This window comes from Oncorhynchus kisutch, linkage group LG3 (assembly GCF_002021735.2).
Source record: "Oncorhynchus kisutch isolate 150728-3 linkage group LG3, Okis_V2, whole genome shotgun sequence".
Classification (NCBI taxonomy): Eukaryota; Metazoa; Chordata; class Actinopteri; order Salmoniformes; family Salmonidae; genus Oncorhynchus; species Oncorhynchus kisutch.
The window spans coordinates 47,823,424-47,849,371 of record NC_034176.2 but is presented as its reverse complement, the minus strand read 5'-3'; the positions used below and the strand labels follow the sequence as shown (position 1 = coordinate 47,849,371).

General features: G+C 40.3%; 2 protein-coding genes across 3 annotated transcripts in view; both read left to right on the top strand.

Annotated features, from left to right (window-relative positions):
• rgs3b (regulator of G protein signaling 3b) overlaps positions 1-2,199 on the top strand; it is a 74,072-nt gene extending 71,873 nt beyond the window's left edge. For both annotated transcript variants that reach the window (XM_020472334.2, XM_020472335.2), the window contains one exon: positions 1,530-2,199. In XM_020472334.2, coding sequence (XP_020327923.1) covers positions 1,530-1,727 — 198 coding nt within the window. In that variant the 3' untranslated portion in view covers positions 1,728-2,199. The remainder of the gene's footprint in view (positions 1-1,529) is intronic.
• Positions 2,200-19,567: 17,368 nt separating this feature from the next.
• LOC109880079 (myosin light chain 4) lies at positions 19,568-20,377 on the top strand. The gene has a single exon (XM_074933796.1). The coding sequence runs from the start codon at positions 19,647-19,649 to the stop codon at positions 20,241-20,243; it is 597 nt and encodes a 198-aa protein (XP_074789897.1). The 5' UTR covers positions 19,568-19,646; the 3' UTR covers positions 20,244-20,377.
• The last annotated feature ends 5,571 nt before the right edge of the window (positions 20,378-25,948 follow it).

Below are 25,948 nucleotides of genomic sequence, written 5' to 3'. Positions count from 1 at the left end.
CGTAGGGATGAAATCGAGTGGTTTGGCTTATCATTCACATGAAGATGGGTAACAACCTGCAACCCACCCTGATCCAAAGTAATTATTTTTAATGGAGCATAATCCATAATCACGTTGCCAATTCCTGTTGTGTTGTGTTTTTGTTTTTCTGTCTTCGGTTGGGGGGTACTATATTGTTTGTTTTCATTATCTGTCTGTTTGTAAAACTGTAAATTCATAAACAAAATATAAAAAAGTACCATTCAACGATACATTAGCGTCCTCCACTAGTTTTTTCCATCACTCACAAGTATTTCGTCGTCAGACACGTTTGTAGGTTGTTGTTTACTTCTTAAAACTAATCTGTAACACTATGCTACTGTCTTCACTTTTCCTCAGAAAAAAAACTAGCCTCTGATTGTGAATAAGGGCCTTACGTGCAGTTTTTATGTAAAGGGATTCCCCCACGAGAGCTCTGCTGTTGCAGTCTGCCACATAAATTAATGATATAAAATAATCGCAATCGTTTTAGGTGGAAAACTACACATTTTCTGAGAGGGGAAAAAGGCAAACGCCACCTACCTAGTTTCAGTGTATGGAATCACTTGGGAAATGTTGGTTTTTAGGTAAACCTCCCCTTTAATAGACCAATAAGAAAGAGTTCCAAACCTCTCTGCCAATAATGGAGTTTTCCGTTTTCCCCTCCCCACTCAGACCACTCCCAGACAATTATTGCTTAAGAAATTGCTCTTGGTAAGAAGCTATTTTTGTTTCTTTACCATTTTGAATGAAAACAAATCACAGTAAGGTACAGTATTTAACTCTGCATTGATCCTTTAAATCTAGAATCCTTAGTTACTCCATCCATCTTTGGATGTATAAATTGGTGATATATAGGAGCTTATTTCAATTGTTGTACCAAAATATACACTTTTTTTGTACATGTGAACAAACAGTGTATAGCCTCAAAACATGGTTCAAATTATAATTTTGATATGATGGATGGTCAGTCTATATGCATTTGAGAGTGGTTACATTTCTCCAGGCCTGTCCCTCAGCTTTTTACCAAAACAGAGGTAGCCAATTTGTTTCAATTAAGGAGTCACTAAGGTTAGGATTGGGGGAAGGGAAGCTGATCCGAGATTTGTGCCTAGGGGAAACCTCACTCCGGAGTATATGAAACGTTAGCAGGGTGTGATATTTAATGTGGCAATCAGCGGTTGAAACAATAAAGTGTTCTCCCGCCACGGTTTTGCTAAAAAGCTGAGGGATGGGCCTGGAGAAATCTAACCACTCAAATGCATAGACCGAACTATGGATGCAAAAGTATAGTTTTAACCATGTTTTGAGGCTATACGGTGTTTGTTTACATTACTTTGCTTACGGAGTAAAACAAGCTTATATTTTGGGTTCTGATGGGGTACAACAGTTGAACTCCGCCCATGAGGCATTTACGTTATATTCTACAAAAATCAATGTATACATATCATTAATTTATAAATGTATGTAGCTACTGCAGATCCCTTTTAAGAGCCTCCTTCCAATAACAGGTGAATCTGGACTCCTATACCCGAGAGGTCACGAAGGAGAACTTGCAGAGCACCTCGGCATTGACCTTTGACCTGGCCCAGAACAGGATCTATGGCCTCATGGAGAAGGACCCGTACCCTCGCTTCCTGCGCTCGGACCTCTACAGGGACTTGACCAACCAAAAGAGGTTCAACGCCATGGTGCCAGATCTGCCCTGAGTTGGAAGAGAGATTGAGGACATTGGATGACTTGGAGCCCTGGTTTGTGTTCATTAGAGGGATGGACATTGGAGAGCTGTGCCCAGGTGACATTCACGTTGTCTAAATTGGTTTAGATTATGGTTTGGTACTATTTTTGTCAGTGTTATATACTTACCTCATCTGATTCTCCATGGGCATTTTCCCAACCTGGTTCTGTGGTCATTGGTTTCTGACGAGTTAATTTGAAAAATGTTTTGACCAAATACAGCTTCCATATCCTCATGGGCCTTCCTGTTTGTGGCATAGCCCAAACCTTCACTGCCTTCTATTTCTGTGTGTAACACAGGCAGATTTCTGACACTATTCCAAAGACTAGAAGATGCTATACACTATATCTAGGAGTTGTTCAACATAGCCAAGAGGCCTTCCAGTGTATTCAAACCATTATGCAATCAGCAAACATGGTGCAATTAAATCCCCCCCCCCCCCCCCCCCCGCCCAAACATTATACAAGCAATCCTATATGATCTTTTAATATTTCAGCATTGGAATCTCTGCAATACAAGGTGGTTGCCACTGCTTACAGAAAACCTTCACCATCAGCATCCAGATTCTAAGTGCAATATGAATGTTTTATGTACAGTGCCTTCAGAAACTATTCACACAACCTTTCCTCATTTGAGATTAAAATGTATTTCATTGTAATTTTTTTATCAACGATTTACACAATACTCAAACATATGTACAAAAATATATATAGATATAAAAGGAAAATTAAACCTAATCAATTATATCTTGATTAGATAAGTATTCAACTGCCTGAGTCAATACCTGTTAGAATCACCCTTGGAAGCGATTACAGCTGTGAGCCTTTCTGGGTAAGTCTCTAAGAGCTTTCTACACCTAGATTGTGGAACATTTGCCATTCTTTACAAAAGTAGTCAAGCTCTGTCAAATTGTTTATTGATCATTGCTAGACAACAGATTTAAGTAGATTTTAAGTCAAAACTGTAACTCAGCCACTCAGGAACTTTCACAATCTTCTTGGTAAGCAACTCCAGTGTAGATTTTGCCTTGTGTTTTTGGTTATTGTCCTGCTGGAAGGTGAATTCATCGTCCAGTGTTTGATGGAAAGCAGACTGAACCAGGTTTTCCTCTGAACTGTTGCCTGTGCTTAGCGCAAACTGCCCAGTCCTTAACGATTACAACATACCCATAACATGATGCAGCCACAACTATAGAGTTGAAGTTTACATACACATTAGCCAAATATCATTTTAACTAAGTTTTTCTTTTCACAATTCCTGACATTTAATCCTAGTAAAAATTCCCTGTCTAAGATAAGTTAGGATCACCACTTTATTTTAAGAATGTGAAATGTCAGAATAATAGTAGAGAGAATGATTTATTTCAGCTTTTATTTATTTCATCACATTCCCAGTGGGTCAGAAGTTTACATACACTCAATTAGTATTTGGCAGCATTGCCTTTAAATGGTTTAACTTGGGTCAAACATGTCAGGTAGCCTTCCACAAGCTTCCCACAATAAGTTGGGTGAATTTTGGCCCATTCCTCCTGATAGAGCTGGTGTAACGGAGTCAGGTTTGTCAGCCTCCTTGCTCGCACATGAATTTCAGTTCTGCCCACACATTTTCTATAGGATTGAGGTCAGGGCTTTGTGATAGCCACTCCAATACCTTAACTTTGTTGTCCTTAAGCCATTTTGCCACAACTTTGGAAGTATGCTTGGGGTCATTGTCCATTTGGAAGACCCATTTGCCACCAAGCTTTGAGATGTTGCTTCAATATATCCACATCATTTCCCTTCCATATGATGCCATCTATTTTGTGAAGTGCACCAGGCCCTCCTGCAGCAAAGCACCTCCACAGCACGATGCTCCCACCCCCGTGCTTCACGGTTGGGATGGTGTTCTTCAGCTTGCAAGCCTCCCCCTTTTTCATCCAAACATAACGATGGTCATCATGGCCAAACAGTTCTATTTTTGTTCCATCAGACCAAAGGACATTTCTCCAAAAAGTACAGTGCATTGCGAAAGTATTCGGCCCCCTTGAACTTTGCGACCTTTTGCCACATTTCAGGCTTCAAACATAAAGATATAAGACTGTATTTTTTTGTGAAGAATCAACAACAAGTGGGACACAATCATGAAGTGGAACGACATTTATTGGATATTTCAAACTTTTTTAACAAATCAAAAACTGAAAAATTGGGCGTGCAAAATTATTCAGACCCCTTAAGTTAATACTTTGTAGCGCCACCTTTTGCTGCGATTACAGCTGTAAGTCGCTTGGGGTATGTCTCTATCAGTTTTGCACATCGAGAGACTGACATTTTTTCCCATTCCTCCTTGCAAAACAGCTCGAGCTCAGTGAGGTTGGATGGAGAGCATTTGTGAACAGCAGTTTTCAGTTCTTTCCACAGATTCTCGATTGGATTCAGGTCTGGACTTTGACTTGGCCATTCTAACACCTGGATATGTTTATTTTTGAACCATTCCATTGTAGATTTTGCTTTATGTTTTGGATCATTGTCTTGTTGGAAGACAAATCTCCGTCCCAGTCTCAGGTCTTTTGCAGACTCCATCAGGTTTTCTTCCAGAATGGTCCTGTATTTGGCTCCATCCATCTTCCCATCAATTTTAACCATCTTCCCTGTCCCTGCTGAAGAAAAGCAGGCCCAAACCATGATGCTGCCACCACCATGTTTGACAGTGGGGATGGTGTGTTCAGGGTGATGAGCTGTGTTGCTTTTACGCCAAACATAACGTTTTGCATTGTTGCCAAAAAGTTCAATTTTGGTTTCATCTGACCAGAGCACCTTCTTCCACATGTTTGGTGTGTCTCCCAGGTGGCTTGTGTCAAACTTTAAACAACACTTTTTATGGATATCTTTAAGAAATGGCTTTCTTCTTGTCACTCTTCCATAAAGGCCAGATTTGTGCAATATACGACTGATTGTTGTCCTATGGACAGAGTCTCCCACCTCAGCTGTAGATCTCTGCAGTTCATCCAGAGTGATCATGGGCCTCTTGGCTGCATCTCTGATCAGTCTTCTCCTTGTATGAGCTGAAAGTTTAGAGGGACGGCCAGGTCTTGGTAGATTTGCAGTGGTCTGATACTCCTTCCATTTCAATATTATCGCTTGCACAGTGCTCCTTGGGATGTTTAAAGCTTGGGAAATCTTTTTGTATCCAAATCCGGCTTTAAACTTCTTCACAACAGTATCTCGGACCTGCCTGGTGTGTTCCTTGTTCTTCATGATGCTCTCTGCGCTTTTAACGGACCTCTGAGACTATCACAGTGCAGGTGCATTTATACGGAGACTTGATTACACACAGGTGGATTGTATTTATCATCATTAGTCATTTAGGTCAACATTGGATCATTCAGAGATCCTCACTGAACTTCTGGAGAGAGTTTGCTGCACTGAAAGTAAAGGGTCTGAATAATTTTGCACGCCCAATTTTTCAGTTTTTGATTTGTTAAAAAAGTTTGAAATATCCAATAAATGTCGTTCCACTTCATGATTGTGTCCCACTTGTTGATTCTTCACAAAAAAATACAGTTTTATATCTTTATGTTTGAAGCCTGAAATGTGGCAAAAGGTCGCAAAGTTCAAGGGGGCCGATACTTTCGATACTTTCGCAAGGCACTGTACATCCTTTGTCCCCATGTGCAGTTGCAAACCGTAGTCTGGCTTTTTTTAATGGAGGTTTTGGAGCAGTGGCATCGTCCTTGCTGAGCGGCCTTTCAGGTTATGTTGATATAGGACTCGTTTTACTGTGGATATAGATACATTTCTACCCGTTTCCTCCATTGATGTCATTGTGAAATCCCTGAATGGTTTCCTTCCTCTCTAGCAAGTTAGGAAGGACTTCTGTATCTTTGTAGTGACTGGGTGTATTAATACACCATCTAAAGTGTAACTAATAACTTCACCATGCTGAAAGGGATATTCAATTTCTTATTTTTTTTGCTTGCTCGACTGAGGGACCTTACAATTATCTGTATGTGTTGTGTACACCGATGAGGTAATCATGTTAAACGCTATTATTGTCTAATAAAATGCATTTGCTGGCACACACCCAGAGAAAATGATTTTAATGTAGAGGTGCTGACTAATGGTGAATAAACTGTAAGCTATATAAAATTATTGCACAGAGTCCATGCAACTTATGTGACTTGTTAAGCAAACTTTTACTCATTAATTTATTTGGGAGTCGAACACTTGACTCCAGACATTTTTGACATTATGGGCTATTATGTGTAGGCTAGTAACGAAAAGTATCTTAATTTAATCTATTTTAAATTCAGGCTATAACGCAACAGAATGTGGAAAGAGTCAAGGGGTGTGAATACTTTCTGAAGGTACTGTATAAAGGAGAAATAGTATATTACCCTGTACGTTTTTGTATTATAGTATCTTATATAATAGTAATTGTTTTAGGGAGGCTCATATACTACATACAAGTAACAAACAGGGATAAAATGGAAAAGCAATTTGTCATCAATAATTAAGCTCATGACATCCACAGCACATATCTGACTTTTAGAGACCCCTAAGGAGAAACATTTATCCTCAAGGAGAAAAAACAAACACGTTAACCAAACAAATGGGTCATATGAAAAAGAGAGACTGAAGTTATAGAATAACTGGTTTGTTACTTATGCTGCAAATGTATAAAGACGCTTTGCTTAATAAGAGTGCATTTTGGTGTATTCACTATGTACAATCTAACATATGGAGCATTTTAATTAGCCTATAGTTAATTGACATGTGCGAGACGTAATTTTGAATATTGATTAGCTCCCAATGTGTTTATTCTAGAGATTTACTGTTTCTTTCCGTGGCTGCAGCTCAATCCCCTATCCACTGATATAAAGCTTGGCCTATGTCATAATATAGTGTTTGTGAAAGCGGTGTTTTTCTACACATGAGAGGATCCAGACAAGAAAATTGTCACAAAATCATATTTAAAACTCGAACCTTTTGAGCTGGCAACTCATACGACCCCATCAAAGAGGAGACTCAAACATGACAATGTCGTCTGAACTTTGACACCCACATCTTAATTTCAAAGATGTCTTCTCACAGAAGTCCGTTTGAGCTACAAACTAATAGAAAATTGTATATTTGGATATATTTGGATATATATATATATATATATATATATCCATATTTAGTCACTTTGTTTATGGTACTTTTTATACCCTATTCATGTTGTGCTATTTTCACAGGTTATATATATAAATAAAATGTTGCTTATATCTCCTACATATAGTCCCAGTCGGTATTACATGGACTGTCGCGGCCCAGCCTGCCTGTGGGGGAAACAAACTGTGGTAACCTAGATTACTCTATTGGCTCACAACAACAACTTGACCTTTTTCAAAACATAGTTTTGTAGTTGTCTGCTTGTTTTAGTCAATTACAAAACTACATTTAAGAAAAGTACAACATGTATAAAGATAACTTTTCAGCATTGCCTGCTCCATAGCATTCTCATTACTTAGAAAGATGTAATATTGTAGGTCTTCCCTCATGCCCCTTTTCATGACGAAGCTTGCAGCCATTCGAGCGAGCGTGTGTGCTAGGTAGCTACCGACCGGAACATTAAGCTAGCCAAGACCAACAACACAAACAAACTGACTATACAGATACAAGTAGTGGGTGGAGTTACAAACTGACTGTACTAAACACTCTCTTACGCTGAATAGCCTGAAGCCACAGGGCTCTTCTCTCAGGCTCCATTTTCCTACGTGGGAGCATTGCAAAATCAACGACGGAGTTGGCTCTTGTACAATGGAAATATTTGTTTTCCCCAATTTGTGAGCGTGGTCGAGGGGAATTCCTTATTATTACGTGACTATTGACTCGAACTATAGGACAGACATTTCAAAAACATGTTCTTTTTGATTTCTTTTTGGGCTGTTTTGCCATTTATGAATCTGTTATCAATGTGTTTCTATGGGCTATAACAGTAAAATACAAATTCATTATTTTATACCTACAGGGGTCCTAAAAAGCTATTTAGCTAAATGATCCATGGTATGACTATCTTAAAACATGTTAGCTTAGTAGATAACGCGAACCAAGGGCTTAGATCAGACCTTCAAATAAAATGACTGATAAGAGCAGGGACTGTAGATTCTGAACTTGTATCATTTTAATTGTCAGTTCCTATTCAATGGATGCAAAGAGATATACTGATCGTTTTACTGTATTTCTTAATGTATTGTTAACATTAACTTCAATGCAGTATGACCACAATATTACTTTTGTTCTCCACCATTAGGCAAAATAAAGTACTCTGAAATGGCTGTTGCTTTAGACAAAAAATACAATAAAAATGTCAGTCTAATCTTGTCATGTCAGACTAGTCTTGTTTTTATCAATACCAAAATACAATAAAATCAAGTATAACATGGCCTCGTATCATTTAATTGCATAAACTGTCAAGCTATTCCACAGCCCAAAGGACACTGGAAGTTGTGGTTAGTGCCCTCACTAAGATTAGAAGGTTCGATCCCAGGTCGAGGTGTACTTTAAAGATGGGTTCTGATGCCTCTGCTTGGCATTAAGGAGATGGATTGAGGGTAAGTCCCTGCATTAGACTACTGTCCTGTCCAGGGGGCACATCAAGCTGCTAAATGCTACAGAAACAGAAGCTAGCTTCCTTCCCTATGGGCCCGGACAAAGGACTTAGTAATTGCTACTGCAGCTGCATAGAGGGCCAGCTGGTGGACTGTGTACTGTCACCTACAGAACACTAGAGGGCAGTGACAATCATACAATAGGAATGACTACAACAAAGACGGTAGATACATGTGCATCATGTATGTAACTTTCTCACTCATTTACCATTTACTGAAATACAACCAAAACTAACAGCAAATGCATCCAACAAATTTGTAGAATCACAAGCTTGATGTAGTCATTGTGTGCTATGAATATGCAATCAAATACTCAACTTTTTACTACTTTAATACACATTTTATCATTTCAAATGAAAGCCACGGTCACTGGTCAAATTTAGGGCCAGCAATATGCAATTGCAATTCACTTAAACAATTACTTAAAAGGTATTTCTACAAGTTTAGGAAAGACGAGAGGTTAAAATATACATTTACATGAACTTGAGGACATAAGGTCAAGTAATATTATTTGCAAACAGCACACAAACTGAGGATTGGGTGTCCTCCAGACCACTATCCATCTAGGCAACCATTTTCCTGAGATATTGATTTCTCTGCCTGCACCCTACACTCTGGACGGATGTGGAAACAAGTTCAAGTCAGGACGTGCAGGACACAGAGTTTCCTGTTCAACTGGTGTTTTTTTCCCGCTTCGAGGGAATAGGTTTTGGCAAACTACGCTCTTAGAAAAAAAGGGTTCCAAAAGGGTTCTTCAGCTGTCCCGATAAGAAAACCCTTTTTGGTTCCATGTAGAACCCTCTGTGGAAAGGGTTCTACATGGATCCGAAAAGGGTTCTACCTGGAACGAGTTCTTCAAAGGGTTCTCCTATGGGGACAGCGAAGAACCCTTTTAGGTTCTAGATCGCACCTAGTGGGGAGTGAGTGTTCTATGGGGGGTGTAAAATCTTTTTTTTTAAATACAACATTTATTGTTCATGATTCCTTGCTGACTGAGTGACTCTTAGTCTGCATCCCAAATGGCACCCTATTCCCTATAAAGTGCACTATGGGTCCTGGTCAAAAGTAGTGCACTACGGGGATAGGATGCCATATGGAGGACACTACAGACTTGGTTGCGGCTTTATTTATTTATTAATAGAATTTGTTGATTGCCATGTTTGAGAAGCGAGCAGGAGACAATACAGCAACAATTAAGTGTACCAATGTTCCTACTGTAACTCTGGGTCCAGTGGAGTAGACTGAACCAAGAACTGAGTTTTTTTTGTTTGACAAACACTGAGTTTGTAGTGTTTCACCGCTTTCTATGCTCCAATCTGAAGAACCGACTTAATCTGCAATATTCCATTTTGTTGGACTCGAGCGATACTTTTCCATGTGCGCATGCACAGGCTAGACAGAGAAGTATCGCTCAAGTCCAACAAAATAGAATAATATAAACGTCGCATAAAATGTTTGATTAATTGTTACTTGATTAAATGAATCATGTAACAACTAACTCATTAGGAATTTGGGGCACCATCGGAAAAGTTGTTTAATGAGTTACTATCTCCCGACTTCAACTCTAAGAATATACAGATATCTCTTACATCAATAACAGTCAATTACTACCTCAGTCTCATTTTGAATGTCGCATAACCCATGGATCCACAAGAACCCTCCCTTTTGAATATTCAGTACTACACAAATGTATTTATTTATTTATTAACTAACTAAATAATAACAGAATAGACATACTTACATGAGAAGTCCCTAGTGGACTGACATGATATGACGGCTTGTTACACAATGGGAAGAGGGGGTGGGGAAAGATGGAGTCAACTTATCTTACATACATTTGGAAGTTACGGTCACGGAAATATGAATACTTAGCACCCTAACACCCGCTCATTCGGATTAGGAATGCAATATATATACTTACGCGTAGCTGTTTTTCTCTGTCGATCTCTGTTGAAACCAATTGATTCGTCTATAGGTAATGCAAGGCTCTGGTTGTCCACCAGAGGTCACAATGTCCTTAGTTGTAGAGATTCTATGGTCTTGGAGTGTTCGTTAGATAGATACTTCAGACGTACCAACAGTTGTCTCAAAGGGGATTGTCTTCCTTCCCACCGCAAGTCTTTTAGTCAAAGTTCTAGGACCACTTTTTACATGCACAGCTGCAGACTGAACGTTTCTGGTCTCCTTGGTAAATTATTCATTCTGTAGAGATTGAGAGTTTCAGAGCTTCTAACCATTTCGTAACGTTCCGCTCACACTGGTCTTGTAGTTTTAAGTTCCAGTTCACACTGTCCGTCTACTTGGTCTAGTATGTTAATTCTTAGCACTCTGGCCAAAGGGGCGTTCCATCATGCTGGCAGGAACTCTGAGCTCACTGGGGCATGGCTACTGACTTGGGTACAAGTTTAGATGAAAAACAATTCATTTAGAAGGCTAAAATCACATTGCTATCTTCACAAAAGTATTGTCATACTTATATTTATACAACATTTAGATGTAAACCTGACAACTAGAATGTGTACACCTTCAGAGATAGTTATTTAGTTATACCATCCTCTCTGGGATATGTGGGACGCTACGGTTCCACCTGGCCAAAAGCCAGAGAAAATGCAGAGTGCCAAATTCAAGTAAATTACTATAAAAATTATTATCTAAGAGTAGTACCTCAGTAAACAGAGAGAGAACATATTTCAACCCTGCAGGCGCAACACAAAACGCAGAAATAAAAATATAAATCATCCCTTACCTTTGACGAGCTTCTTCTGTTGGCACTCCAATATGTTCCATAAACATCACAAATGGTCCTTTTGATCGATTAATTCCGTCGATATCCAAAATGTCAATTTATTTGGCGCATTAGATTCAGAAAAACACCGGTTCCTACTTGCGCAACGTGACTACAAAATATCTCAAAAGTTACCAGTAAACTTTGCCAAAACATTACAAACTACTTTTGTAATAGAACTTTAGGTATTTTTTTAACGTAAATAAATCGACAAAATTGAAGACTGGATGATCTGTGTTCAATACAGGTAGTATGCTACCTTCTGGTCACGCGCCTCTAACAAACTGTACACTTGAAGTGACCCTCGTTTTGAACAGGGCTACTTCTTCATTACACAAAGGAAAAACCTCAACCAATTTCTAAAGACTAGTGACATCCAGTGGATGCGGAAGGAACTGCAAGAAAGTCCCTTAAAGATCTGGATTCCCAATGAAAAGAGTGACCTCAAAAAAAGAAATCGGAAATGTTTTTCCTCTGGGTTTCAACTGCTACATAAGTTCTGTTATACTCACAGACATGATTCAAACAGTTTTAGAAACGTCAGAGTGTTTTCTATTCAAATACTATCCAAATACTAATAATATACATATCTTATCTTCTGGGGATGAGTAGCAGGCAGTTGAATTTGGGCATGCATTTCATCCGGAAGTGAAAATACTGCCTGTCACCAAGAAGTTAATGACATCACAAAATAATAAACACTAACATGATTATTCTTTAGATACCGTTCCAAACATTTGGATGGCAGAAATACTGTTCCAATGTCCAATATTTGGACATTAGAGTTTAGGTAAGAGTCTCTCTGCAGCAAAGGAATTTCTTTCCCAATACTGCAGGGCAAAAAGTTCTCTAAACCTCTAATCTCCTGTGGGAGAGGGGGGGGGGGGGGGTTCTGGCTATCTTTCAGCCATTGCCAATTGATCTGGCACATTTGATCCTCACCAAGGAGAGAGAGTCATGACAACCTGCACCACTATACTGAAGAGTGTTGTTTCTAAAATGAAGTATTTGGATGTTTTTGGAACCTTTGTTCATGTTATCTGTCCCCACTGCAACTGCAGAACAAACTGCAGAACAAGCATGAGGAAGTCGATTGCTAGTGGGGTAAGTTTCTCTAAATCAAGTGAAATCGCAAAAAGTAGTGTCTGGATACTCTACTAATAGTAGAAGTCCTTAAAGATTATGCCAAACATTTCATGAAGCGATACACGGTGTTGCAATATTGCAATGTTTTGACTGCTGGCTGGCGGCAAAAATTTTACTTTTTCAGTCACCCCTTACATTGCAAAGGTGTTCAATAAGGTTGAGGTCAGGGCTCTGTGCAGGCGAGTCAAGTTCTTCCACACCGATCGACAAATAATTTCTGTATGGACCTCGCTTTGTGCACGGGTGCATTGTCATGCTGAATCCGGAAAGGGCCTTCCCCAAACTGTTGCCACAAAGATGGAAGCACAGAATTGTCTAGAGTGTCATTGTATGCTGTAGCGTTAAGATTTCCCTTTCCCCCAGGATTCTGAGCCTGCCTGACAGGGTTGGTCCTGCAAAGCCAGAGCCCCCTGATGGGAGAGCATAATATACAAGGAAATTCTCAAAGCTGCTAATGAGAACCTTGACGACCTTGTACCTAGCCGGTGGGGTGCCCCCACCCAGGCAGTGGCTGTGCTGGCAACATGGGGAGGGGTCACACTCGGACATTCAGAGAGGGGGAATATTATTGTGGCCCTGGTGGCACAAAATCAAAGGTCTGACTGCACAGAGATGCTTGGGAATATGGTCAAAATGGGGGACTGTGTGGGTATTTCAGGGGAAGGGGGTATATCTGACTTCCACCTAGGACGTGACAATGTTTAATCAAATCTCCCCATTTCTGCCCATTTGCAGGCCTTCTCATAAGGCTGCAACTGTATGTGCATTTGTAAATCAAGACCTTTCTTGAGTTGGGCTCTGGGATGGTGCAACTGTTGAGAATCTAGAGTCTATGGTTGTTGTGGGGGAAAGGGGTTGAGTGTGTGTATGTATCCCACAACTGTTGCGAGGGAGTAAAAGATGTTAGGGACAATAAAGGATGAATCACAAAAATAGTTTGCTAAAATAATAATTGCTTGTCATACTGTAATTTTGGTAATGGCGAGACTGGTGAGAGGTCAACATTCCATAAACTGCCTACATTACTACAAATATTAACAGCTATTTATGGAAAATAAGATAAACAGGATATATATATATATATCCTGTTTATCTTATTTTCCATAAATAGCTGTTAATATTTGTAGTAATGTAGGCAGTGTATATATATATATATACACACACACACTACCGCACACTACCGCTCAAAGTGTTTGGGGTCACTTTGAAATGTCCTTGTTTTTGAATGAAAAACAAAAATAACTAAGTGAACTACTATTTATTTAACCTTTTTTAACTAGGCAAGTCAGTTAAGAACAAATTCTTATTTTCAATGACGCCTAGGAACAGTGGGTTAACTGCCTTGTTCAGGGGCAGAACGACAGATGACCTTGTCAGCTTGGGGATTCTTGCAACCTTCCGGTTACTAGTCCAACACTCTAACCACTAGGCTACCCTGCCGCCCAACATGTAGTGATGTACTACAAATTGTAACATGTCTATGCACCCGCATGCCTATCATTGATTTGATTGAATAATCCATTGAATAACATTAAATTGATCAGAAATACAGTAGACATTGTTAATGTTTTAAATTATTATTGTAGCTGGAAACGGCAGATTTTTTTATGGAATACCTACATAGACGTACAGAGGCCCATTATCAGCAACCATCACTCCTGTGTTCCAATGGCACGTTGTTAGATAATCCAAGTTCATCATTTTTAAAAAGCTAATTGATCATTAGAAAACCCTTTTGCAATTGTGTTAGCACAGCTGAAAACTGTTGTGCTGATTTAAAGCAGCAATAAAACTGGCCTTCTTTAGACTAGTTGAGTATCTGGAGCATCAGAATTTGTGGGTTAGATTACAGGCTCCAAATGGCCAGAAACAAATAACTAATGAAACTCGTCAGTCTATTCTCGTTCTGAGAAATTATGGCTATCCATGCAAGAAATTGCCAAGAAACTAGATCTCGTACAACGCTGTGTAGTACTTCCTTCACAGAACAGAAAGGCGAGTGGGAGGCCCCGGTGCACAACTGAGCAAGAGGACAAGTACATTCGGGTGTCTAGTTTGAGAAACAGATGCCTCTCAAGTCCTCAACTGGCAGCTTCATTAAATAGTACCCGCAAAACACCAGATTCAATGTCAACAGTGAAGAGGGGACTCCAGGATGCTGAACTTCTAGGCAGAGTTCCTCTATCCAGTGTCTGTGTTCTTTTGCCCATCTTAATCTTTTCTTTTTATTGGCCAGTCTGAGATATGGCTTTTACTTTCCAAATCTGCCTAGGAGGCCAGCATCCCCCAGTGCCACCCGTGATAATGGCAAACATTTGTATTTTGTGCAATAAATAAATATTCCAAACATATTCTGGGACAGTTGTGGGATGCGATAGATCCCAAATTAATACAACCACTAACATCAAAAAACATGTTTTACGCAATGAGGCTGATGCAACAGGTCAGAACGTTTAGTTTAAAATGTTGCTAAACTATTAGGCTAATTCTTAACTTTATAAGCGCAACCAAACGTTTCCTGTAGTTGCTGATCAGACCTGCACAACGGTCAGGAGCAATTTTGGACCATTCCTCTTTACAAAACTGTTTCAGTTTAGCAATATTCTTCAGATGTCTGGTGAGAACTGCTGTCTTGAGGTCATGCCACAGCATCTCAATCGGGTTGAGTTCAGGGCTGACTGGGCCACTCCAGAAGGCGTATTTTCTTTTGTTGAAGCCATTCTGTTGTTGATTTACTTCTGTGTTTTGGGTCGTTGTCCTGTTGCATCACCAACTTCTGCTGACCTTCAATTGGGGAACAGATAGCCCAACATTCTCCTCCAAAATGTCTTGATAAGCTTGGGAATTCGTTTTTCCGTCGACGATAGCAAGCTGTCCAGGCCCTGAGGCAGCAAAGCAGCTCCAAACCATGATGCTCCCTTCACCATACTTTACAGTTGGGATGAGGTTTTGATGTTGGTGTGCTGTGCATTTTTTTCCCTCCACACATGTGCTGTGGAAGATCCAGATGCTCTTTTGCGAACCTCAGAAATGCAGAAATGTTTTTTTTTGGACAGCAGTGGCTTCTTCCGTGGTGTCCTCCCATGAACACAATTCTTTTGTGTTTTACATATTGTAAACTCGTCAACAGAGATGTTAGCATATTCTAGAGATTTATGTAAGCCTTTAGCTGACACTCTAGGATTCTTCTCAACCTCATTCACCATTCTGCGCTCTGCTCTTGCAGTCATCTTTGCAGAACGGCCACTCCTAGGGAGAGTAGCAACAGTGCTGAACTTTCTCCAATTATAGACAATTTGTTTACTATGGACTGATGAACGTCAAGGCTTTTAAAGATACTTTTGTAACCCTTTCCAGCTTTATGCCAGTCAACTATTCTTAATCTTGGGTCTTCTGAGAGGCAATGCTTCTTATAAATAGCAGACTCAAATTTTGTGAGTTTTTTTATGGGGCAAGGCAGCTCTAACCAACATCTCCAATCTCGTCTCAGAGATTGTACTCCAGGTTAGCTGACTCCTGACTCCAATTAGCTTTTGGAGAAGTCATTAGCCTAGGGGTTCACATACTTTTTCCAACCTGCATTGTGAATGTTTTAAATTATGTTTTCAATATAGACAAGAAAAATACAATATACAATGCAGTTTAAGCAGACTGTTTGTCTGTTGTTGTGACTTAGATGAAGATCGGATAAAATGTTATGACCAATTTATGTAGAAATCCAGATAATTCCAAATGGTTCACATACTTTTTCTTGCCACTGTAACTGAAGCTGTAGCCCTTCACCACCAATGCAGTTTTAAAAATAAATAACAAATAATTAAGGAGCAACAATAAAGTAAGAGTAGAGAGGCTATATACAAGGGGTTCTGGTACAGAGTAAATGTGTGAGGCACCAGTTAGTCGTGGTAATATGTACAGGTAGGTAGAGGTAAAGTGACTATGCATGGATAATAAACAGAGAGTAGCAGCAGCGTAAAAATGGGGGGGTGACGACAATGCAAATAGTCTGGGAAGCCATTTGATTAACTAACTGTTCAAGAGAATTATGGCTTGAGGATAGATGCTGTTAAGAAGACTTTTTGACCTAGACTTGGTGCTCCCGGTATTGCTTGCCATGCGGTAGCAGAGAGAACAGTGTATGACTAGGGTGGCTGGAGTCTTTGTCAATTTTTAGGGCCTTCCTCTGACACCGCCTGGTATAGAGGTCCTGGATGGCAGGAAGTTTGGTCCCAGTGATGTACTGGGCTGTACGCACTACGCTCTGTAGTGCCTTGTAGTCGGAGGCCATGCAGTTGCCATACCAGGCGGTGATGCAACCAGTCATGATGCTCTCGAGGGTGCAGCTGCAGAACTTTGAGGATCTGAGGACCCATGCCAAATCTCCTGAGGGGGAATAGGCATTGTCGTGCCCTCTTCATGACTGTCTTGGTGTGTTTGGACCATGGTAGTTTGTTGGAGATGTGGACATCAAGGATCTTGAAGCGCTCAACTTACTGCACTACAGCCCCGTCGATGAGAATGGGGGTGTACTCCGTTTTCCTTTTTCTGTAGTCCGCAATCATCTCCTTTCTCTTGATCACGTTGAGGGAGAGGTTGTTATCCTGGCAACACACTGCCTGGTCTCTGACCTCCTCCCTAGAGGCTGTCTCATTGTTGTCAGTTATCAGGCCACTGTTGTGTCGTCCGCAAACCTAATGATGGTGTTGGAGTCATTCTTGGCCATGCAGTCATGGGTGAACAGGGAGTACAGGAGGGTTGACTTTATTTATTAAAGTGATATATATGTATTAATTTGAGATTGTCCATCATCCATTTTTGTATGATATGTTACGGGAAAATATATTTCACAGTGGTTTAGATGCTACAATGATTCTTTAGACAATGACTGCTTGTTTTTTCACATAAACTGAAATTAGGCAAACTATTGCAATTTTTGTCACGCCCTGACCTTAGAGATCCTTTTTATTCTCTATTTTTTTGGTTAGGTCAGGATGTGACTAGGGTGGGTACTCTAGTTTTTGCATTTCTATGTTGGCCTGGAATGATTCCCAATCAGAGGCAGCTGTCTATCGTTGTCTCTGATTGGGGATCATATTTAGGCAGCCTTTTCCCACTGGGTTTTTATGGGATCTTGTTTTTGTGTAGTGCCTGTGAGAAAAACAAACAAAAAAACATGTTCAATGTCCTTAAAAAAATGTGCTTCACGTTTTGTTACTCTTTATTGTTTTTGGTGAGTTTCATCTAATAAACATGTGGAACTCTACGCACGCTGCGCCTTGGTCCATTTATTCCAACGATCGTGACAATTTTAGCAACCAGGAAATAGCAGAACGATTTCTGCATTTTGCACCTTTATTAAGTAACCTTCTGTATTATGTAACCATACCAAATGTAACATATATTTTGAGTGTCCCGGATCTACATTTACTATGTTACATCTAGTCTATGAGACCAGGCTGCCTACAAACAGCAACGCAGTGCAGCAGAAACACCGATATTTGGGCCCCAAGCTGTCACGCATTCAAATGTTTTTTGCAACTTTTATGTACAGACAAAAAACTAAAACTGAGGGGGCATAAGTTTGAACTGAAAGGTCTAAGCCCCCCGACACCACAGGGGACACAGGACTGTGTTATGTCTGGACATTTGGACAGTTCGGGACAGTTCTGACACATATAGTACAGAGAGAGTTGACCACCAATTTGGTCCAGATGTGATCATGATGCTGATTTCCACACCATATTATTCACAAGGTCATAATGATAAACGATATAGAAGGTGGCCCCCAGGGGCCATATACTGTGATAAGCCTCTTTATTTCAATACCTGTTATTAGGGAGACTCACATTTGATTGAGATGGGCTTTCAAGTGTTTAGAAAAGTGAATTGATCGAGGCTGACAATACGGGGATCGTCTGGAATGTGAATGGTTCCTATCAGTCCTTTACGAGCTGAGCTCATATCACCCGAAATAGCACCTCCATCAACAGAGATGTATGCCAGACACCCAGTAGGCCTCTCTCTCTCTCTCTCTCTCTCTCTCTCTCACAGTGGTTTAGATGCTACAATGATTCTCTCTCTCTCTCTCTCTCTCTCTCTCTCTCTCTCTCTCTCTCTCTCTCTCTCTCTCTCTCTCTCTCTCTCTCTCTCTCTCTCTCTCTCTCTCTCTCTCTCTCTCTCTCTCTCTCTCTCTCTCTCTCTCTCTCTCTCTCTCTCTCTCTCTCTCTCTCTCTCTCTCCCTCCCTCCCTCCCTCTCTCTCGCTTGCTCTCTCTCGCTTGCTCGCTCTCGCTTGCTCTCTCTCTCTTGCTCTCGCTCGCTCTCTCTCTCTTGCTCTCTCTCTCTTGCTCTCTCTCTCTCTCTCTCAACAGCTCAAAGCCACTCTTGCTCCTGGGATATCACTTGCCTCATTCCTGCCCTATCTTCTCACTTCTCAGCCTGAAACCAATTGAGTTTTGGTGGTCAAGTGCTTATGCACAAGATATATATATATATATTTTTGTGGTCACAGTAAGCAAATGATACCTTATGAAGCCATCATAAGGCCTGAAGCATTTACAAGCAGATGTTGAACTATATAAAAGGGTAATATAAGGCTTATGCCACATATGACAAAGCAAAAGACGTGAGGATGGTATGGTAGACATTAGCTTCTAAATAATTTGTGACGCATTATTGGTGGCCTTAAAAGGGCTTATAAGGGCTTTATTAAGCGTTATTGGATATACCTTGTTTAAAGTGTGACCCTTCATTTTTTTTATGTGTAATTACTGTCAATGAATTTTAACCTTGGAAAAAAATTGCACTAGCAGGTTTGAAGGACCATGAAGGAAATATTGAATGGTTTAACTGTTCTCAAAATACTTTTAGTATGAAATGTTTTATGCACTGTACCTTTGAAAATCAAGTCAATGTTGAGTGAGCAGTTGAACTAAGGTGTCATTTTGGAAATTAGGGTAGAGCCAACCTCCAAAATCCTAATTGAACCCCAATGTGTAGAATTTGTTGAAGGCTTGACTGGCTCTCCAACCTAGTGTGTGTGTGTGTATCAGTGGGTTGGATAAAAAGCAGAAGAAACATTTCCGTCTCGTGTAATAAATCTCTCTATCTTGACAGCTGCTGGAAAAGTTCTATTGTGAAGTGAACGGTAAGTGGTTCTATTTAAAGTATATTCCTTTTATAGGCATCAGTGTACTGGTTTAGATAACCCTTATCTTATACGCACTAAGAACAGTATAAAAGCTCTAGAGGCTTGCACAGTGTGCCCTGTATCACTCGCTCGTTCTCTCCTCACATCCGCAGACATTGACGTGGCAGTAGGTATACTGGCAACATGGCCCCGAAAAAAGTGGAACCCAAGAAAGTAGAGCCTAAGAAACCAGAGCCCAAAGCAGAGGCCAAGGCAGAGCCAGCAAAGGCCCCTGTACCTGAGCCTCCCAAGGAGCCTGAGGTGGACCTCAAGAGTATCATTCTAGATTTCACGCTGGACCAGATCGAGGAGTTCAAGGAGGCGTTCACCTTGTTCGATGAAACACCGACGGGCGAGATGAAGATCAGGTACGCCCAGTGCGGAGACCTAATGCGGGCCTTGGGTCATAACCCCACCAACACTGATGTGCTGAAGCTGCTGGGCAAGCCCAAGGCTGAGGAGATGAATTCCAAGCTGGTGGACTTTGAGACTTTCCTGCCAATGCTGCAGCATATCTCCCGAACCAAGGAGACAGGGACCTTTGAGGACTTTGTGGAGGGTCTGAGAGTCTTCGACAAAGAGGGGAATGGCACGGTGATGGGGGCCGAGCTCAGGCACGTTTTGGCTACCCTTGGGGAGAAGCTGATGGAGAGCGAAGTGGACCAACTAATGATCGGACAAGAGGACTCAAGTGGCCATATCAATTACACCGAATTTGTCAAACACATCCTCTCTACGTGAGCTGCTCTTTCTTGAGTCACATTACAAATTCTACTTTAACATTGCCTGGCTCAAAGGACTGAATGGAACATATATTGCCCTTTCTGTCTGTATGCTGAACAATGTTGATTCCTAAATAAATGCCCATCATTCTATGTGTGTTCAGTCATTTTTTGAGAAATACTGTTTAAAACGCAACAGCAGCAGTAGATATAAGCCTCCAAAGTTGGCTAGGTTTGATGATATACGGTCATTGCTGAGAAATACAGTCAGAATGTATCTCCGGTGAAGACAAGCTGTTGAAACCCATTTAGTGTCTGATTCAAAACCAAATAAGTCACAATACGGACTTTGTATAAATACAGTACATGACATCAATTAGTAAGTGTGAGAGTTGGGTTTGTGAGTCAATCACAGGCTTCCTACAGGGACAGATCACACACCAGCTGCTTTCCAGAGCTCAAGACTGATTGATACCCCACATGTCACAACAAGGTCTAGGATTTGCTATATTTTTGAAAAGGTCACAATAGATCATAGGCCAGGATTCAATCTGAGGCATGTTGTAGGGCGCTGTCGACAATGCGCCTTCTGAAGCCAAGGTCCCCACGTTCGCTGAGATTGCATTCATGACCTTTTCATGTCAAGCGCTGTACAGCGCGTGTCAGATTGAAATTCATTGAATCCCAGGCACAGTTTCTGAATATACAGTGCCTTCAGAAAGTATTCACACCCCTTGACTTTTTCCACATGTTTTTGATTTGAGCCTGAATATAACATTTATCTCTACCCTAATTTCCACATTTAGATATTTCTTTTGTCACTGTCCTAAACACAAAACCCCATAATGTCAAAGTGGAATTATGTTTTTGAAATGTCTTGAGTCAAGAAGAATACAACCCCTTTGTTATGGCAAGCCTAAATAAGTTCAGGAGTAACGTTTGCTTAACATATCCCATGATAAGTTGCATGGACTCACTCACTGTGTGCAATAATAGTGTTTATTAACATGATTTTTAACTGACTACCCCATCTCTGTACCCCACACATACAATATCTGTAAGGTCCCTCAGTCGAGCAATACATTTCAACCACAGATTCAACCACAAAGACCAGGGAGGTTTCCAATGCCTCGCAAAGTAGGGCACCTATTGTTAGAAGGAAGCCTGTACAGAATAAAAATATTCCTAAACATGCATTCTTGCAATAGGGCACTAATGTAAAATTGGAAAAATGTGGTAATGAAATTAACTTTATGTTCTGAATACAATACTGTATATACCACTCTTTATATTTTCAAGAATATTTTCAAGCGTGGTGATGTTATGGGTATGCTTGTCATCGGCAAGGTCTAAGGAGTTGTTTTAGGATAAATAAAACAGAAAAGAGCTAAGCACAACCAACATCCTGGAGGAAAACCTGGTTCAAGACACTTGGAGACACATTCTCCGTTCAGCAAGACAGTAACCTAAAATGCAATGCCAAATATACACTGGAGTTGCTTGTGACATTGAATGTTCCTGAGTGGCCTAGTTATGGTTTTGACTTAAATCTGCTTGAAAATCGATGACAAAGCTTGAAAATGGCTTTCTAGCAATGATCAACAACCAATTTGACAGAGTTGATGAATATTTTTTTTTTTTAAGTGCAAATATTGTACAATCCAGGTGTGCAAAGCTCTTAGTGACTTACCCATAAAGACTCACAGCTGTAATTGCTGCCAAAGGTGATTCTAGTATGTTTTGACTCAGGGGTGTGAATTTAATATTATTATTATTATTTTTTTTTTCACCTTTATGTAACCAGGTAGGCTAGTTGAGAACAAGTTCTCATTTGCAACTGCGACCTGGCCAAGATAAAGCAAAGCAGTGTGACACAGACAACAACACAGAGTTACACATGGAGTAAACAATAAACAAGACAATAACACAAACAAATCAATGACACAGTAGAAAAAAGAAAGTCTATATACAGTGTGTGCAAAAGGCATGAGGAGGTAGGCAATAAATAGGCCATAGGAGTGAATAATTACAATTTAGCAGATTAACACTGGAGTGATAAATGAGCAGATGATGAAGTGCAAGTAGAGATACTGATGTGCAAAAGAGCAGAAAAGTAAATAAAATAAAAACAGTATGGGGATGAGGTAGGTAGATTGGGTGGGCTATTTACAGATAGACTCTGTACTGCTGCAGTGATCGGTTAGCTGCCCAGATAGTTGATGTTTAAAGTTGGTCAGGGAAATGAAAGTCTCCAACTTCAGCGATTTTTGCAATTAGTTCCAGTCACTGGCAGCAGAGAACTGGAGAGAAAGGGGGCCAAATGAGGTGTTGGCTTTGGGGATGATCAGTGAGATATACCTGCTAGAACGTGTGCTACGGGTGGGTGTTGTTATCATGACCAGTGAACTGAGATAAGGCGGAGCTTTTCCTAGCATAGACTTATAGATGACCTGGAGCCAGTGGGTCTGGAGACGAATATGTAGCGAGTGCCAGCCAACTAGAGCAGCCAACTAGAGCAGGTCGCAGTGGTGGGTGGTGTAAGGTGATTTGGTAACAAAACGGATGACACTGTGATAGACTGCATACAGTTTGCTGAGTAGAGTTGTTGGAAGCTATTTTGTAGATGACATCGCTGAAGTCGAGGATCAGTAGGATAGTCAGTTTTACAAGGGTAAGTTTGGCGACGTGAGTGAAGGAGGCTTTGTTGCGAAAAAGAAAGCCGATTCTAAATTTGATTTTGGATTGTAGATGTTTAATATGAGTCTGGAAGGAGAGTTTACAGTCTAGCCAGACACCTAGGTACTTATAGTTGTCCACATATTCTAGGTCGGAACCATCCAGGGTGGTGATGCTAGTAGGGCGGGCGGGTGCGGGCAGTGAATGGTTGAAAAGCATGCATTTGGTTTTACTAGCGTTTAAGAGCAGTTGGAGGCCACGGAAGGAGTGTTGTATGGCATTGAAGCTCGTTTGGAGGTTAGTTAGCACAGTGTCCAAGGAAGGGTCAGAAGTGTACAGAATGGTGTCGTCTGCGTAGAGGTGGATCAGGGAATCGCCCGCAGCAAGACATCATTGATATATACAGAGAAAAGAGTCGGCCCGAGAATTGAACCCTGTGGTACCCCCATAGAGACTGCCAGAGGTCCGGATACTTACAGTACCAGTCAAAAGTTTGAACACAACAAACCATTCCAGGGTTTTTCTTTATTTTTACTATTCTCTACATTGTAGAATAACAGTGAAGACATAAAAACTATTAAATAACACATACGGAATCGTGTAGTAACCAAAGAACTGTTAAACAAATCAAAATATATTTAACATTTTAGATTCTTCAAAGTAGTCACCCTTTGCCTTGATGACAGCTTTGCATACTCTTGGCATTCTCTCAACCAGCTTCATGAGGAATGCTTTTCCAACAGTCTTGAAGGAGTTCCCACATATGCTGAGCACTTGTTGGCTGCTTTTCCTTCACTCTGCAGGTCCAACTCATCCCAAACCATCTCAATTTGTATTTGTATTTGTATTTATTATGGATCCCCATTCGGTTATGCCAAAGCAGTAGCTACTCTTCATGGGGTCCAGCAAAATTAAGGCAGTTTAAAACGTTACAATACGTTCAGAGATTTCACAACACACTGTGTGTCCTCAAGCCCCAACTCCACCACCACCACATATCTACAGTACTAAATCCATGTGTATGTATTGTGTGTGTGTGTGTGTGTGTGTGTGTGTGTGTGTGTGTGTGTGTGTGTGTGTGGAGACTGTGAAAAGACCTCTTGTGGCATGTCTTGTGGGGTATGCATGAGTATCCGAGCTGTGTGCCACTAGTTTAGACAGACAACTCGGGGGGTTTAACATGTCAATTCCTCTCATGAATAAGGAGTAGTGATTAAGTAGGTATCTCCTCCACTTTCCACCAGGAGAGATTGACATTATAAATATTAGCTCTCTGTGTACATCCAAGGGCAAGCCGTGCTGCCCTGTTCTGAGCCAGTTGCAATTTTCATAAGTCCTTGCATCAATATGTTTTGACCATGACAGTTTACAATCTAGTGTTACTCTAAGCAGTTTAGTCATCTCAACTCACTCAATTTCCACATGAGTTATTACAAGATTTGGTTGAGGTTTAGGGTTTAGTGAGTTTTTTGTTCCAAATACAGTGTGTTTAGTTTTAGAAATATTTAGGGTAGAGGTCGGCCAATTAATCGGAATGGCCGATTAATTAGAGCCGATTTCAAGTTTTCATAACAATCGGAAATCTGTATTTTTGGACACCAATTTGGCCGATTTTTGTTTTTTTGTTTTAAACCTTTATTTAACATTCTTATTTTCAATGACGGCCTAGGAACGGTGGGTTAACTGCCTTGTTCAGGGGAAGAACGACACATTTTTACCTGGTCAGCTCCGGGATTCAATCTTGCAACCTTACAGTTAACTAGTCTAATGCTCTAAACACCTGCCTCACATTGCACTCCACGAGGAGCCTGCCTGTTACGCGAATGCAGTAGAAGCCAAGGTAAGTTGCTAGCTAGCATTAAACTTATCTTATAAAAAACAATCAATCAATCAATCATAATCACTAGTTATGGTTGATGATATTACTAGTTTATCTGGCGTGTCCTGTGTTGCATATAATCGATGCAATGCAGGGGGATGATTTAACAAAAGCGCATTTGCGAAAAAGCACAATCGTTGCACAACTGTACCTAACCATAAACACCCATGCTTTTCTTAAAATCAATACACAGAAGTATATATTTTTAAACTTGCATATTTAGCTGAAAAAATCCAGGTTAGCAGGCAATATTAACCAGGTAAAATTGTGTCATTTCTCTTATGTTCATTGCATGTAGAGTCAGGGAATATGCAACAGTTTGGGCAGCCTGGCTCATTGCAAACTAATTTGCCAGAATTTTATGTAATTATGACATAAAACTGAAGGTTGTACAATGTAACATGATTATTTAGACTTTGGGATGCCTCCCGTTAAATAAAATACCGAACAGTTCCGTATTTCACTGAAATAATAAACGTTTTGTTTTCTAAATGATAGTTTCCAGCTAGTGTAACTGATGTGAAATGGCTAGCTAGTTAGCGGGGTGTGCGCTAATAGCATTTCAAACGTCACTCGCTCTGAGACTTGGAGTAGTTGTTCCCCTTGCTCTGCATGGGTAATGCTGCTTCGAGGGTGGCTGTTGTCGATGTGTTCCTGGTTCGAGCCCAGGTAGGAGCGAGGAGAGGAACGGAAGCTATACTGTTACACTGGTAATACTAAAGTACCTTTAAGAACATACAATAGTCAAAGGTATATGAAATACAAATGGTATAGAGAGAAATAGTCCTATAAATACTATATTAACTACAACCTAAAACCTCTTACCTTGGAATATTGAAGTCTTATGTTAAAAGGAACCACCAACTTTCATATGTTCTCATGTTCTGAGCAAGGGACTTGAACGTTAGTTTTATTACATGGCACATATTGCACTTTTACTTTCTTCTTCAACACTTTGTTTTTGCATTATTTAAACCAAATTGAACATGTTTCATTATTTATTTGAGGCTAAATGTATTTTTATTGATGTATTATATTAAGTTAAAATAAGTGTTCATTCAGTATTGTTGTAATTGTCATTATTACAAATACATTTGAAAAATCGGCCGATTAATCGGTATCCGCTTTTTTTGGTCCTCCAATAATCGGTATTGGTATAGGCGTTGAAA